Source organism: Pavona decussata, unplaced genomic scaffold (assembly GCF_977016875.1).
Source record: "Pavona decussata unplaced genomic scaffold, jaPavDecu1.1 SCAFFOLD_381, whole genome shotgun sequence".
NCBI lineage: Eukaryota > Metazoa > Cnidaria > Anthozoa > Scleractinia > Agariciidae > Pavona > Pavona decussata.
The window spans coordinates 2,358,888-2,375,336 of NW_028145755.1; the positions used below are offsets into that span (position 1 = coordinate 2,358,888).

Here is a 16,449-nt window from a genome sequence, read left to right on the forward strand (position 1 = left end):
AGAATATTTGTATTTTGTCCAAAAATCAAGTTTTTTCTAAGGGGTTAGTCCAGGGTTTTTGGTCAAAAATGACCAAATTTTGAAGTCGACCTTTTTCACTTGTTTATGTCCCTAAGGATCAAAGTGTGTCGCAAAACGCCCTTGGAAATCATTTTTAAGTGCAAATAACACCCTGACAAGACGTTACTGTTTATCTCTCACCCTGACTTCATCTTTTGTGGGCTATTTCTTTGTCCCTGGTCCCTTGGGAGGCCTAAAAATGTCTCATGGAACGTTTTTGGACACACTGATTCGATTGGAAGCTTTTAAAAGAATATCTGTATTTTTTCCAAAAATCGAATTTTTTTCTAAGGGGTTAGTCCAGGGTTTTTGGTCAAAAATAAGCAAATTTTGAAGTCGGCATTTTTTACTTGATTATGTCCCTAGGGATCCGAGTTTGTCGCAAAACGCCCTTTGGAATCATTTTTAAGAGGAAATAACGCTCTGACAAAGAATTTTTGTTTATCTCTTACCCTGACTTTATCTTTTTTGTGGTATTTCTCTGTCCTTGGTTCTTTGCTAGGCCTATAAAGTGTCTTAGGGGACGGAGACACTTTTTCGACTGGAATTCGAAGCTTTAAATAATATTTGTCTTTCGTCCAAAAATTGACTTTTTTTTGCAAGGGACAGGTCTAGGTTTTTTCGTCAAGAATGCCCAAATTTCCCCAAAAGTCGGCATTTTTCACTTGTTTATGGCCCTAGGGATCTAAGCGTGTCGTAAAATTTACTTGGTATTAGGGTTCAAACATGAGTTTTCCTTCACACTAATTTGGTACCAGAAGAAAACATCTTTTGTTCAGCATAAGCAAAACCATGTCTTCAACAATCTATTTTGTTGAAAGACACTACTAACGCTGGTTCAACTGTGTCACTTGTAAAACACAACTAAAGATAATCTAGACAGTTCCAGGTAGCCCGGCTAAGGAGGCAAAGTGTCCCCTGTCTGTGACTTACACTACTCAATTCATCTCAATTCTCTTAACAAAATACAAGTGCATCAAAATAACTTACACAATAAAATCATTGTTATTCCAACCGCAATATTTGGGAGTAATTATCAACACTGAAATACCGTTTAATGATTAAAGTATCCCGAATAAGGACCAAATTCAATAAAAACAACGTTGAAACTTTTACTTAGAAAAGAGCCTATTTTAATTGTATAACAGTGATAACAAATGCACTATGCCACTTTCCACCCTTTGACGACTTGGGGATTTGATTAGCAGGGTTTCCACAAATTTCCTGATTGACCGCTTTCCAGTGTTCGGAATCGCGTTTTCTTCCTTGAAATATACGGTACTTAAATTGCCTCTTACCCAGATCCCTCTCACAACTTGCAGCGCAAAAACCTCTCCTAACTTGACGGGGTTTTCCTCGCCTTATCGAGAGACTCCGAGTGGACTAATCGCTAATAATAAAGAAACTGATGTCGCAAACAGCCGTTCTTGCATAAACTCAAATAGGGTTTTTTTCTTTTCAAAAATTGGCCACGCAATTTGCTTTAATTAGCAAGAACACAATTTTCAGCCTGGTCCCAGCCACACTAATGCGTTTTGAAGTGTCCACTTTCATATTTTCATCCTGACACTAGCTTTTTCGTATCGTTTTCACCTATCCACACCAAAACGCTCGAGAACGACGAAACGACTGGGATCTGGGATTGTGCATGTATCAACATCACAAGAGCATCCGCCATCTTGTATAAATTCTCCGATTTTCTTACGTCACCGTTTAAAAAGTCTCCGTTTTCACCTGTCCACACTAGAAACGAAGCATTTTCAAAACGATGCGTTTTCAAAAGTCTCCACTTTGGAAACCGTTTTCCAAAGTCTCCGTTTTCATCGGCGTTTTAGTGTGGACGATAGGCGAAAACCCACCAAGACGCACGCGCTGTCGCACAACGTTGAGATTTAATTGGTGACGGTTGTCACGACGTATATCTTTTATTGGTCACACCACAGGGAGCCCAAGGTCTACGATTTGTGTTGACCTTTGTAACATAAACATCAGCGTCACGTAATTTGAGCATCAAGATGACCGTTGCGTTATAGGGTATGGGGAAAAAGTACCGAGTTTGAAGGCAATATAAGAAACGATTTTTCTATAAAAAAAATTCTCCTTTGAAGTTCCTTTTGTGTCCTGTGTGGTGAGGAGTGGTACAACTTCGCTCAAACGCCATTATCACGGAGAAACATGAAGTACTCTGAAATATAAAGAGCTATTCATGCATTTATTCGCCTTCAAAGGCTTGGTAATTTGATTGACGGCTACAACGTATCTCCTGTTTGACCGGTTTTTTCAGTGTTTGCAGAGCCCGACGTTTTGTTTCTCGAAAAATAAGGAAGTCTGTTACCCAGACCTCTCTCTCAAACACCCAGCAAGGCCTTTTCCTCTTTCCGCCACGTGGCCATTGTTTTCAGAGTAAAATTAAGTGTCAAAGAAATGTGGTAGCTTGTAAAATCTTTGCCGAACATTTTCATCTGGCTATCTTTTTTTCCAAAAATTTTAATTACTACAAAACGTTACACAAACGTTACAGCTATTTAAAAGAAAAAATACAAGTTACAAAGAAATGCTTATACAAAAGTAACAAATTAATAACGTACTTCCAGGTTCCAACAGTTAACCCGAATAGTTACATAACTGCAGCAGCTACTACAAACCGCACGGAATCATTATACATAATTAACTCAAAACACAACTACTTTAAAATTTCTCCACGCAAAGATACCAGCGGCACCCAACGAGATCATTTCAGAAAAATACTTAAAAGTTCCTCTCTCTGTTTCCATACTTTTGTGAAGTCAAAGAAATTGATCTGTTTGGAAGCTTAGCGTAACATTTAAGTCGAAGAACGTTTTAGTGAACTAAATCTAATTGCCCGAATTTACTAACTGTTGCTGGCGTTACGAAAATGCTAGCTGAGCTGTTTCAGTATTTTAACGACATTTGTTTCTTCGAAAGCCAAAGCAATAAGTTTTCCCGTGGTAAGAAATTTTTAGCCGACATTTCGCTTTGAGATTCTCTTTCCAACTAAATCCGAATCTCTGGGGCGATCAAGACCTCCCGACTGATAGCCATCGGAATGAACTGTTGGGTGTCCCTGAAGAAAAGGCTGCGAAATTCAAAACAGGTGTCTGGTCTGACAATCAATAACTACAAAAATCAAGTGAGAGTGCACGAGCTACAAGAGACAATCAGTGTCATCAAGGAGGACAGTTGGACAAGACCGAATGGTGTTATTCCAGTTAACAGTTTCTGAGTCTTACCGTCAACAATAGCTGGACTCAGACACCATGACGAGGAACGTTGATCAGCTTTTCACAATCTAAGAAAGTAATCGGTAGCCGAATAAACGGGATGGTCGTAAGGTGAGGTTCCATCGGATTTCCGTGTTAGAATATACAGGAGCAGTCTAGTGAAATTTTGTCCCCGCCCCTCCTCCCCCCAAAAGGATTGTCTTCCCAAACTCCATGTTAATTTCTCTCGATCAGAATTCTGATACTTCAAGCTGCTGGATTAGCTAGAAATGTATTTTCTTTGATACTTTAACAGGGATAAGAAGCGATACGTACTTTACAACAGATAAAGCTGTCAGGGAGACTAAGATAAGTTTCTCCAACTTGTATCTTCCTATCCGACTACTTATGATGCACGCAGCCTAGTCTACGTCTACAAAGCAAATGTTAGCGCACTAAGAAACGAGAAATACATACAAGACAAAAAAAGAAAGCTAATGATGCTGCATAGTACATTGTGGAGCCACCGGCTCAGGCCTCCTCGACCAGCGGTCGCATTGGGACGTTGCTCTTAGTACTGGTTGCCCTGACACCTGGGGCACCAGGTGTCATGATAACAGTGCCTTGGTTGGCTCCCCTGGACCTGCAGCAGCCACAGCAGCCACAGCAGCAGCAGCAACAACATGCGATGATACTGATGAGCAAAATCGCTCCACCAATCACTGCTACTTTGGCGATAACAGGCAAGTCGATAAACCATCCAAAGAATCCTAAACCAAAGAACGTGTGTTAGATGAAAAGACTGAACTACAATTTGCAAGCTGTATTAATTATCTCGATTCCCTACAGTTCGGAATTTATTTTCCCCAATTCTTATGACAATCAGATAGTGACAGTAGGCCTCTAACACGTATTTAAGCTATCTTAATGTAAAATATCACCTCTTGATAACCATAAGCATAACCATAACTTTTATTTGAACACGATGATTTTCAAAGCAATCAGAACTTGTGGGGTCGTGTTACCTAAAAACGTCGTTTCTAATTCTAAAGAAATACTAACAAATACTATATACTAATATCATTAATACTTATAATACTTTTACATTCTAGTAGACAATAAAAATATCATCCCTTTTACGAAATGTTTGAGGGAATTCAACGCTAAAGTCAAGGTTTTTCAGTGCGTGCGTTCATCGAACTTTTCTTGTATACTCTACTATGCTCCATCTCGCTCTCTTATCTTTGCCACAGCGTGATAAATGACAAAATGATGTTAAAGGGGCAATGTCAACTATTGTAGTGTTATTTTGAATCATGACCAAAAGTACACTTGCATGGATAAGAACTTTAAAAGAATGATTTTTTTGGTTTACAACAACCCTTTTAGTGCACAGAAACTAGTTCTAATTATCTTTGGCTGCGGACAGCTAGTACTGAATTGGATTACAACTTGAAAAACGGGGCCATTTTTTTTTTCAAGTTCTACCTGTGTATTTTAAGGAAATCACTTAAAAGACAGATTATCATCCGTTCTTCCCAAGAGAAATTACTTAATATTTTCTTCTCGGTGTTCTGAGCGCAATTTGGTGTTGGGGGAAAGGTACCTTGTAAAATATCATATTTGAGCAGAGAAATCTCCGCAACATTGCCCTTTTAAGCTCTCTGCGTTTCCCTAGTCGTTCAAAAAACAAGTCAGTTTGTTTCCCGAGCGGGAGTCAAATCTTTGACATTTCGCACACCGGTCAGATGCTCTAGCTACTAGTAATCTATAAAAAAGGGACTTTTCTTCAAGGAAACCTCCGCTCTTGAAATAAATTGAAAATACAATCAAATTTCAAGTTTCGTTGTAAGATATGGAAATAATTTTTCTGTGTTGGACAAAACAGGATTTGATTATCGTCGTTTTCCGTTTTTAAATTTCCCGGACGTCGCCAGGTTGGATTTCATGACGTCATATGGATGTCCGATTGTTTCACACAACAAAACTTCTGCTTTGTCCTTCTGCTTACTGATAATAGCTTCAAATGTATGACGTCATAAAATCTAAAATGGCGGCTAAAATACTAACATGCGATTTCTACTTTACAAACTGAAATTTAGAATTTAGACATTATTTCCAACAATTTAACGTCAATTTGCTGTCAGCGTGAAAGTTCCTTTTATGAGTTCAGATCAGTTATTTGGCTTGATGGCGCAAGTGAAGCATGCTTTCTCTAAATCTTTTATATATCGTGAATTTAATGAAACTATTTTGTGGTAAATTATGATCAATACTTGCCACAATCGTCGGTTGAGATCGGCAGGTCTCCGTCTAACACAGTGACTTTAATTGGGTAAGAAGTGTGGCCCAAAACTGTTCCTCCCACCAGGAGGTTCACCTGAGGAAAGACGAGTAATCATCCTGTTTTACATTTTCGTAGTTGATGTTTTTTAACTAAAAACAGTAGAGACAATTTATTTCTTGCAAGGATTTGTCTTACCCCACTGGTGATGCATGCGAAGACGAATATTTCAGTAGTACCTCGGAAACAAGGATGGGTTTAAAACCTCTGTAAGTGAACCGACATCTTTTCGAAAAGAATAAAGAAATCACGGGGTAATTTTGTTGATACGTGCAATACTTCTCGTCCAGTAATTAACCTCCCAAAAACAACTTAATTGTACCCTGTGTCCAGTCGAATCCTGGACTTACATCACTCATTCGCGGCAGCGTTCATATTTTCAATCCGTTACTGTAGTTCCTAGTCCTCTATATTTCGCGCAGTCAATCTGATTATCAGATTGACTGCGGGATGTATAGGGGACTAGGAACTACAGTAACGGATTGAAACAGATTTGGCCGCTTGTCTTAGAATGGATTGACCATGAAGGCTTAAGAAAGTCCTACAGACACTGGGCAACCTTAGCCTTTATTCGTTCGTATAACTTCAGTCTGTTTGCGTTTTGACTAAGCGTCCATATACTTTACAAGAAGTACTAACCTTCAAGCGCAGTTGGTCGGTGTTGTCGTTGTTAGTGAACTCCACTTGAACGTACACACCAGCTGAGAAACCAGGCAGAGACGTAGTGAATCCTGGGACTTCAACTATGTCATCACTGGTGTAAGTTTTAGACCACGTGATATCCAGATCCGGGACATCCATTGAGGCCGTTACAGATACGGGACTATCACACTTATTGATCTAATGAGTGATAAATTTTGGATTCAAGATCATTTGTTACATGTGTGCTTCTGTTCAGTTCGGGCAACTACCATAATATTCACTCTGAATAGTTAGGTTATTTACCAGTGTGGGACTGAAATAAATGACCACTACTTGCCAACAGGCGTCATAAAACAGCGTGCTAACTACAGGACGCTTATCGGGAACTGCTTAAAGTGACCCGCAATGTACACCAGACCGACGAAATGCTAAGATTGCACTGAGCTGAGCTAAGCTCAGTGGTTTTAGTTTGTGTCCTGCAATATTTCATCATTTGACTCTTCATCATAAGCCTCGTGGTTTCTTTCAGGTTTTCTCGCCATTTATTTTCTTTCATCAATTTTCTTCATTTTTTCCACCTGTAAATGTTGTATATGGCAAAATAAATATTGTATTGTATTGTATTGTATTGAATCACGACTGAAACTTTCCGTGTCAAGTAGAAAGGATTTTTTCCATTCGTTCCAAATTTAACTCGCAATTTCATCAGTACTGGATCAAAAAACTTTCGTAATGGAGAAATGACAACTTTGTACAAATGTTCCAAGCGGTTGGAACAGAACAAGTGTAATGCCTCGAAGGTCGTTAGTTTTTGTTTTTCCTCCGGAAATTAATTACCCTTTTAACCCCGCGTTCATTCATATTTCAACCAGTTGAAACGAGAGCAGGAAAAAAAATATTCAACACAGGTTTACACTCTGCTTCACCAATTTAATTATTTCTGCGTGGCTTTGTGTAATTCAGTTTTTAGTGGTAACTATTCTTGCCCCTCCCCCACTGTGTCTTCCCCCCAAGAGCTGGTTTACCCTGCCCTTACCGACACCAAGACTTCGGAAAACGTTTAAGATTACACATGAGAAAAACTTGGGGAGAAGAAGAAGAAAGAAAGAGGAGAAAGGGTAAAATAGCCAAGACCCTGCCTTTAATTCTCAGCCATCTCCTGCATGCGTTCTTAAACTTCTGGGCCCAGTTGTTCAAAGCCCGATTAAGCTAATCCTGAGTTTACGTGAACTTTGATTCGAGTTTATTTACTAATCCGTAAGGATTCGTTCAAAAGATTTTTGTCCCTCAGGTTTTGCCTTAGACTTTTCTTTGCCATTAGATTAAAACGAGCCTTTAAAATAATCTTTAATGAGCGAGTTGAAAACCTCGGTTAATTTTAATCGTGGATTAGCGTTATTCGGCTTTCGAACAACCCGGCCCTGGTTGAGTTGCTTAAATGAATACCTTCAGCTTGAATGTGATTTGTTCGTTAGCAAAATCCATTTTGCATGTGATTGTGCTGCAGTCGTCACTAAGGGTGCAACCGTCCCCCAGGTTTAGACCGTTACTGGCGGAGCAGGAAGTGCTGGAACTGTCACTTTCTATCTCTGCATGTTGGTCAGGCTCATAATAGTCGGCTAAAGATCAAAACATATTAGCTAAGGTACACCGAACGGATCAGCAAAATCTACTGTTACGTCAACTTCTGTAGACGACAATGGAGAATATCCATTTCGATAATTACGACAGACCCAGGTCGAATAATCTAATGTGTTTGTAAAATTCAAGTCTATGTATTAAATTCTTAATTGTCGCCATTGAAATGACAGCTACTGAAAAGTGTTTGTCTGTGTTATTGTTTATTTATTTATGCTGTACAAGGTTTCTAACTTTTGATTCTTAATTGTCTAATGTGGTTTTTACTTCCAAGTCTATGCATTAAATTGTTAATTGTTGCCATTTAAATAAAAGCTACTGAAAAGTAATTGTCTGTGCTGCTATTTATTATGCTGTACAGGGTTTCTAACTTTTGAGTCTCAATGCAAAATATAGATGAAAGACTGATCCTGATGGTGGAGGTGGCGAAAAATAAACGAAATGGCTAAAACAACCGAATGTATGAATGACAAATTTGCCCGATATTTCAGTTTGCAACACAAACTTCCGCAGAGGCTGAACAAAAAAAAGAGTGAGAAACATAAAAGAAAGCTTCAAATAATAGTCAACTGGGATAGAAAACGGCGCCAAACAGATGACGTGTGAGACAAGGAAACTGTAAACGGATAGGGAACGCTTTCCATTGCACACCGGCAAGAAATCTGGTTTGATTTTCCGGTAACCTCTGTGGAGTTAACGGAACAGAAAGTCACAGTCCTTCACTGAGCTCCCCGAAAGACAAGACTGAGCTATTCCTACATCGAAACATTTTCACACAAGGTTTCTGTTTCATTAAATTTTCTTCGCGAAATTGTTGGGTTCAGTGGGGTTGAAGGGTCCCCATCCTGGCAACGCGAGGATTTTCGGGATCCTTCTGGAAGATTTTTTCTGGAAATTTCTGTTCCATTCAATTCCGTGTACCGCGCCGAGAATTTCAGGAATTTGGGTGAAAGAGAACTGAAGCACTTAGGATCTAAATCGATTACACATAGTTTAACCATTTTAGGTATTTTAATGCCTAAAAAATGTTCTGCATATAGAGGAGTAAGCACATCACAATCAAAGATATCAAGTCAAAAACGAAACAAAAGGAACAAGTAAACACATGAAGAAGAAATGGAATCTATAACTCGAACTTTACTCATTACTCAAACTTGACTCGTGCAACGAGGAAACCAGCGATGAAAAGTTTTGATTGAGATTCTTGATACATGCACGTAAATCATAAGGATAATGCTGAATGATATGAAGCTTGGGAACAGTTTAAGAGACTACGAATGATATGATTCCAAATGAAAGCATGAGCGAGGGGATGAAAGAAGGTCCATGGAGACCCGACTTAATGTTATCAGCAAAATATTTACACTGCCAGCTGTTCCCAGCCTATTCGATGTAAGTTTTTGTTTTATCGTATGTCGTCCACAAGACATTATCAAATTAACGCTTTAAAGACTTTCCCTATACTGGATAGAAATAAACGTCAAAAAATATCGAAAAATACTAACCAAAATGAGCCAATAGCCTGCCTCGGCAAATTTACGAAATTTTTACTTTTCCTTCATGCAAATACAACATTTTTTAACGGCGATTAATTCCTTTAGCGGTTGAGATGTGAGTGATGCGGGTAAATTCAGTTTCCTTCTTCGATTCCGAGAACTTGGATCGGTTCCGATCAAACGGTAACAGCGTTCACGGCTCTCATTTATTGGCTCGTCAGCTTTCCCGAATTTATTGTTAATACCTGAGAATCGCAATAAATAAATTTATGTCGAACTCTAGGATTCAAATTATCCACTATTAAAAATTAAAATTTATAACCTGTTCAGTGCTTCCACGAAACATTGCCTGGATCGCGTGCAGCAAACTGAATTCCGAGAAATCAGCTTCCAGGATCTGACATTCGATGACTTTCTCTTAGCAATAAGGACCTGGTTAATTGAAATTGCTTAAAATGTGCTGTATATCAGTATCCAACTGACAAAGTCGAGGAAAGACAAGGCGACATAAACTTAAACTAAGGAAAGAACTGATTTCATCATAAATAAAAAAATGGTGGAGCATGTGAGTCGCCGCTTAGTGGTGCAGTTCTGTAATCCAAAAAACATAAAAACATTGTATAAAACTAACCTGTAGTTGAAGGAATTACTTGGCTAAGAATAAGAAACAAAAAGCCAGTGCTACAAATTATTCCAGACGCCATTATTACGAAAAGACGTAGCAAAGCAAAGTTGAACAAACAGTGCTTAATTAAAAAAAAACCCTTGCCAAGTCGTTGATGAATCAAGGGTGGGAAAACGGTGATTTGATTGGCTGGGGCTTCAGCATATTTCCTGTTTGACCGGTTTTGCAGGTTTCGTAGAATCGCGTTTTGTTTCCCGGAAAATACGGTTTTTGAATAGGCTCTTACCCAGGGGCCAGTTGTTCAAAGGCCGGATAACTTTATCCTGTGGATAAGTCACTATCCAACAGTTTCAATCTGTGCAAAGATTTCGGTATTTTCTCTTGTACAAGCGAATATGCACACTCTAACCAGAGTTAAGTTTGGGAGTGTACGAAAACCTTGGACAACGCTTAACGTGAAGTATATTTTAGACACTGTATAGCGCCTTATCCAGCGGATAAAGTTATCCGGCCTTTGAACAACTGGGGCCAGATCTTTCTCTCAACTTGCAGTCCAAAAACTCTTCCAACGGCCCATGTCGACAGATTCCAATCGCTAATAAGCAAGCATATCACAACCAGCCCTTACTGATCACTTTAGCTCAAATAGCGTTTTTATTTTCTTTTGCGATAGTCACACAATCAATTTATTCGGCATAAAACTTGTAAAAAAGACGATTTAGAGAAACATTTCAACAAGAAAATTAACGATAGTAAAACAACATGACGTTTCGACGACTTCATATCGTCATTGTCAAATGAGTAAAATGGAAATAACGGAAAGGCATATTTATAGGTATTGAAAGTATGAAGTCTTCGAAACGTCATGTTGTTTTACTATCGTTAATTTTCTTGATAAAACTTGTAGCTGGAGCTAACTGTGATTTTCAAGAAATGAAAACAACGTGTTTCAATTATAGCAAGAAAACAAATTTTCAGTCTGGTGCCGCAATGTTGAGATGAAATTGGTGACGGTTTGAATGGAGACCTTGTCGTCCCGACATAAATTTTCTACACTCAATCCCTTTGAAAACAAAGTCGGTGCTATCCAAATGTAAGAAACAATTTCACCGTGAGAAAATTTTATATTAACAAATGGGAGAAGAAAGTGTATTGTTCAGACTAGAGTCCTTACCCGAGAACCGTACCCCGGCACCTAGTCTGAACGAGGCTCTTGCTTGGGTGCTTTGACGTGACCTGGGTGAGCCAATGATGTCAAAGCTGTCATTAAAATTTCTGTCACCTAATATATTATGCACAGCATAAATTATCTTGTTTATTGTTATTGCCCCGAAAGACGTTTCACTCGACATTTCATTTCATTTGAGGTTTTATTATGGAAAGGATCGCTTTCTTTCTGCTGTTGGTGCTCGGACTTTCGTCGACAGCTTTAGGTAAGACGTTTTTCAGTAATTCTAAGAATTCAACGATGATTCTTAGTAAACGTTCGTTTTTCTGCGATCACGCGATGTTTGGGAAGGATTGACGCGGGCTGTAAAGTAAACTGTCATCTTCATTTTATTTCCCTGGTGTTTCGAGCCCATTCTCGACGGTGATGGACAACAGAATAATTATTCGGAGTGTTAGTTTTGCGATTTTCTTTCTAACTTAGAAATGAAACGAAATGGATCCAAATTTTCTCTTTCTTAGCTAACTGTTGTGCGTGCATATCGTGTTTTCAAGTCCATTTTGAACTAGCTATAGGAATACTTGTCCTTAGGTACAGTAATATCTTTTAAATTTTCAGTGACCGAAACTGAATATCTAGTGTTATTGCAAGAATGATGAAAAAGGTTTAACTTAACTTACACGAGTACAAGGTTCTTCACGGAAACGGCTGTTGAAAGCAAAACATGATACGAAACGATATGGTTGACGTCACTGCTATTTTAAAATACTTGTAGCACTGAAATAACAAGGGAAAAACTATCTCTCCAGTACCTGCACGTAATTGTGGACACCTTAGAAAAGTTATATATTTTATCTATCACCTAAAATTATTAATCGTGAGGGAATTTTAAAAATTCAAAGCTCAGGAAACCTTAACAGGAGAAGCTATCACTGCTGCTGCGCACATCTGGCCCCTGTCAAGTTCCTGCTAACCTGACATGACAAGGGTAGTTTCAATATTTCTATAATTGGGGAGTTTATAAAGTTATGGGTATTAACACAACACAAAGAGGAAACTATCAAACGTCAAGGGCACACGACGAGAATATTTAATAAAGCAGAACACAATTAGTTGCCTTTTAAAGCAATATTTGGATCAGCAGAAAGATTTAGGAAAGGGAAGCTTATTTTCCAAATTTACAATGTCACCAGCCGTTCTTGACTTTAAGAAAATGCTAGCAGACCTTATTTCGCATTTTAAACGAGATATTTGCTGCTCCGAAAACGAAACGGATTAGTTTTCCAGGCTTACAAAGTTTGGAGCTGACATTTAACCGATGAAAAGCACCCTAGGCTAAATCCAAATCTGTGAGGATTAAGGTCTTCGAATATATCCACCAAAATGAACACTTGTGTGCACTGAAACGCGTTTTATAAAATACAATTCGTAAGGAACATGTTGTTGTTAAAGCAGCAACGCTGCCACTCCCATCCGGACTAATGCGAGTACCTACTATCAGGCCCAAAATAATACAAACAAATGTATGGAATGGATGATAAATTAGACTCAAGGTCAATATCAGCTTGATTTCAATTCAGTCTTGGAACCAAAACTGACATCGTGAAAATCAACAGAAGTTTTTGATGTAAATAAACTGATCTGTTGAAGGCTGAGACATCAGGCAGTCAACTTTTTATTTGACCTCTTCATCATGCCGGGTCAATTTCATCTTTACTCCCAGCTTCCATAGTTTATTAAATTTGTGTAATGCTATGTGATGAATTTTGCTTATCGAAATATCGAGATATATGAATATGAGCTTAGGTAGAGGCTGGAATTGACTGCGAGTGTGGTGAAGAAAATTAACGAAAAACAAATGGTTTCAGGTCAATTTCCTGTGACACAATTGGAAAAAAGACTGAAATTTGGAGCACTCTGAGTTGCTAAGTTTACTGGCAAGCTGTGTCGACATTCAGCTCGCTTTCCGGATTCTATCGACCTAGTATGATTGAGTACAATTTCGAAATTCAATCTTACTCAATTCCATGGATTGAGTTTGATTGAGTTCGATTGGTTAGGCAATCAAAGTCACAGAAATTTTGTTGTTTGACTTGTCGATTGTTCGATTGGCTTTGCTGGAAGTGTTGCAATGGTGTCTAGCAACTGAACTAATTTGCGATTTTAGGTTGATGGTCAGTTGGTATTGCAGTCTAATTATTTCTTCGCTCTATCTTCAAAGGTGATCGAGACGATGCTGATCAGGGAGAAGGTTTGGGAGATGAATGCCGTCTTCAGCTGAAGCCGAATATTGATTTTTACGGCATTAAATGTTCAGCTCGCCCTAACTACTGCAACCAAATCACGTGCTCTGCTCGCTTCAACCACGAGGATGTCAAGGTGTCTATGGGAATTGACGGATGGTCAATGACCGCTTACGTCACTTTTTCAGTACCACAGCTTGGATTCGATTGGTCGCACTCATTTGAGGATGGAGATAAGTTGGAGATTCCCGCTTTTCCGCTGGTAATTGAGGGATTTGCAAACGCTGATGTGTTTCTTGAAGTGTCTCTGAAGGAAAAGAATGGGACTATTGACTTCAAGGTATCTTAATTGCATTAATTAATTAATTAATTAATTAATTGCGGGCATTTTAAACCTACTGAGCAGTACTTCCTTGTGACCATTTAAACAGATAAAGCTACTGAGCATTACTTTCCTGAAGTGTTGTTTATTATGCTGTGCAAGGAAGTTCTAGCTGTTGAGCCTGTGGATGAAGCAATTAAGTGTGACCTTTCAAATGAAAGCCACTGAGCAGCTCTTTCCTGTGGTGCTGTTTATATTGCTATACAAGGAAGTTCTAAATGCTGATTCTCGATGAAATCGTTGAGTGTGGTCATTCTGATGAAAGCTACTGAGCAGTAGTTTCTTGTGGTGCGGTTTATTATGCTGTCAAATGGTGATTCTGACGTTTGAATTTAAAAGTGCCAAACCATTTAGATAAAAGTTCACTGAGCACTTTTTCTCCTGTGGTGGTCAGTGTATGACATCCTAAAGTTTGACCTGTGAAGCTCACTTGGAGAAATTTCTCTTTTTCAAGTGTTTAGATTTTAAGGTAGTCATGACACATCCTGAATGTTGCCAAACTCCAGACAGCTAATTAAAACCACTTTTTTATTAAATCAGGTTAACTTGGAGGCAACTTTGACACAGAAAACCTTCACTGTAACAATCATTGAAGGAAACATAATGATTCCAGAACCTCCTTCCCCTGAAATCGCAGTGTGCTACATTGGTAAGTTGATCTGTAACACAGTAATGTATTTTGATCTGTTTTCTTAGTCCTACTACTCGTTAAAAATGTAATCATTGAAAAAAGCGATCAAAAGGTTAACATGAGGACCATTTTTCAGCGCACAGTGTTCAATATCACTATGGATGAATCAACATTTTTTGTACGTTTTAAAACGCTCGATAGAGCTCATTTGTGATGGGAACCAGCACGTTTCGTATTGAAATCAAAATGGCATCTTTCAATGCATGGATGAATTTATTGATCCATTTTGGGGTTGAAAATGCTTTGGCGGGCTTTGCTAAGTTAACTTGATAGAATGAAGTACGAAACTAGCATTACTGATAGCATAGTTCACAAAAAATAAGTGTACGGCTTGTAGCACAAAACGCTACCACGCTACTATGTCTATCTTTAAATAATATGATAAAAACGAACCTTTTTTGCTCTTGATATTTTAAAGGTCCATTATACAAGGGATTCAAGTCCTTGCCCACCGTTGCCAAGGTGATGATATGTACCAGTGCTGTCGCCTTCTTGTTTTTGCTTGTTGTCGCCTTTGTTTTCTTCTGCAAGAGGAAAAGGGATGCCACCGGTGACAAGCTGAAAGTGAAGCCTCCATCCTATGACGAGGCTACCTCTACCCAGACCAAAGTTCCGATGCAGCCGCTGGTCAACGAGATTTAGGGCGCGTCCTGTAAACCACTGCAACATTTTGTAAATAAATCAGAGTTCATGGACTAGATAGATGAAAAAACTTGACATTTGATATTAAAACAAGCTAACATATCTCGCTTTTTCGTAATTAAATAAGAACTAATTCAAAAACCTTTAAGGTGGTGTTAAGGTTTCTTTTACACGTGTGATTTTGATGCAACTTTTGTTGAACCCTCACTGAAATTTTCCAAGCGCAAGGCTGCGACTTCAAATCGCACGTGTAAACCAGTTGGAGTTTCATCATGATCGCTGTACGTTTTCTGAAAAATCCTGTAAATTTGCATCAAGGTTCAATCATGTTTGAGACCCATGCGATATCACAGAGATATCGTCTCTAGTTTACACAGGCGACTTCAAAATGCAACTTGAATTGAGCGCGACAAAAATCGCACTTGTAAAGGGGGTTTTAATTTCTGTAATGTTCAGTGCAGTCTGCCTTGCAACGGCTCAATCTCCTTTAAAGGTTACATTTGTATTACAAGGGGATCTGCAACTTTTCTCCGTAGTTGTCCTCAAAGGACTGTGTGGTACTGAAGCACACGCAAGGAATCGAGCGGAAAAGGGCGTTCCATGCACCACAGTTCTAGGATGTTTTTTACTTTTTCGCTCCACTAAATTAAACATTCATAAACATCGAAACTCCTGCCAGAAAGAGTAGACTTAGTTAATTAATGCGTTTGTTTGCTTCGACAGTAGAGTACAAGTTTTAGTAATAAATTGTCGTAAACAAACACACGACCATTTGTTGTGAATACATCTTCCTACAAGACAGTTCTGTCCCCTGGCTTTATGCACCGATGAATTCGAATCTTCAACTTCTCATCCCTTCTCCCTTTTTTATTTGTTTAATTTGTTTATTTGTATATTTTATTATTATTATTTTTTTTTTTTTTGGGGGGGGGGGGGATAACCCAGGCGTTTGACTATTTTCCGTACCCGGAGAGCGGGGCATTTGGAACGAGCGACATTCTCAGTGCTGGGGAATTCAAACTTTGCGCACATAGATCGGGGAATGTGAACCAGAAGTGTCACGCTTAATAATATAATATTTTTGTTCGGTAAAACACACCTGGGACGAGTTACATAAAACTTAACGGCGGGCGTAAATGCTATCGTCAGACATTAAAAATACTGAATGTGACTGGGCTGAAGGTCTGGCGTTAGCAGTTACGCCCGACGTAAAAATTTTATGCAACTCATCCCTGGTTGCAAGACTGAAACATCTCACTTTCGTGAACGAATGGCTTACAAAAAAGGGTCTTCAAAA

General features: G+C 38.8%; 2 protein-coding genes across 2 annotated transcripts; one reads left to right on the forward strand and one right to left on the reverse strand.

The window, feature by feature from the left end:
- Positions 1-2,529: 2,529 nt before the first annotated feature.
- Positions 2,530-10,190, reverse strand: LOC146452095 (uncharacterized). The gene is made up of 5 exons (XM_085098532.1): positions 10,033-10,190; positions 7,714-7,886; positions 6,265-6,465; positions 5,562-5,661; positions 2,530-4,051 (listed from the first exon to the last, which is right to left on the reverse strand). Exons 1-5 carry the CDS (start codon positions 10,103-10,105, stop codon positions 3,813-3,815), a joined length of 786 nt encoding a protein of 261 aa, XP_084954658.1. The 5' UTR covers positions 10,106-10,190; the 3' UTR covers positions 2,530-3,812.
- A 1,111-nt stretch (positions 10,191-11,301) lies between these two features.
- LOC146452096 (uncharacterized) lies at positions 11,302-15,917 on the forward strand. The gene is made up of 4 exons (XM_085098402.1): positions 11,302-11,459; positions 13,416-13,777; positions 14,360-14,468; positions 14,929-15,917. Exons 1-4 carry the CDS (start codon positions 11,402-11,404, stop codon positions 15,150-15,152), a joined length of 753 nt encoding a protein of 250 aa, XP_084954528.1. The 5' UTR covers positions 11,302-11,401; the 3' UTR covers positions 15,153-15,917.
- The last annotated feature ends 532 nt before the right edge of the window (positions 15,918-16,449 follow it).

Bases quoted from the DNA above. Each gene is read 5' to 3' on its own strand.
- LOC146452095 (XM_085098532.1), bottom strand. From the start codon at position 10,105: ATGGCGTCTGGAATAATTTGTAGCACTGGCTTTTTGTTTCTTATTCTT. The intron at 7,887-10,032 runs GTTAGTTTTATA...TTTGATCTTTAG, and splicing joins AGTAATTCCTTCAACTACAG to CCGACTATTATGAGCCTGAC. The intron at 5,662-6,264 runs GTTAGTACTTCT...GTCTTTCCTCAG, and splicing joins CCGACCAACTGCGCTTGAAG to GTGAACCTCCTGGTGGGAGG.
- LOC146452096 (XM_085098402.1), top strand. From the start codon at position 11,402: ATGGAAAGGATCGCTTTCTTTCTGCTGTTGGTGCTCGGACTTTCGTCG. The intron at 11,460-13,415 runs GTAAGACGTTTT...CTATCTTCAAAG, and splicing joins ACTTTCGTCGACAGCTTTAG to GTGATCGAGACGATGCTGAT. The intron at 14,469-14,928 runs GTAAGTTGATCT...GATATTTTAAAG, and splicing joins AATCGCAGTGTGCTACATTG to GTCCATTATACAAGGGATTC.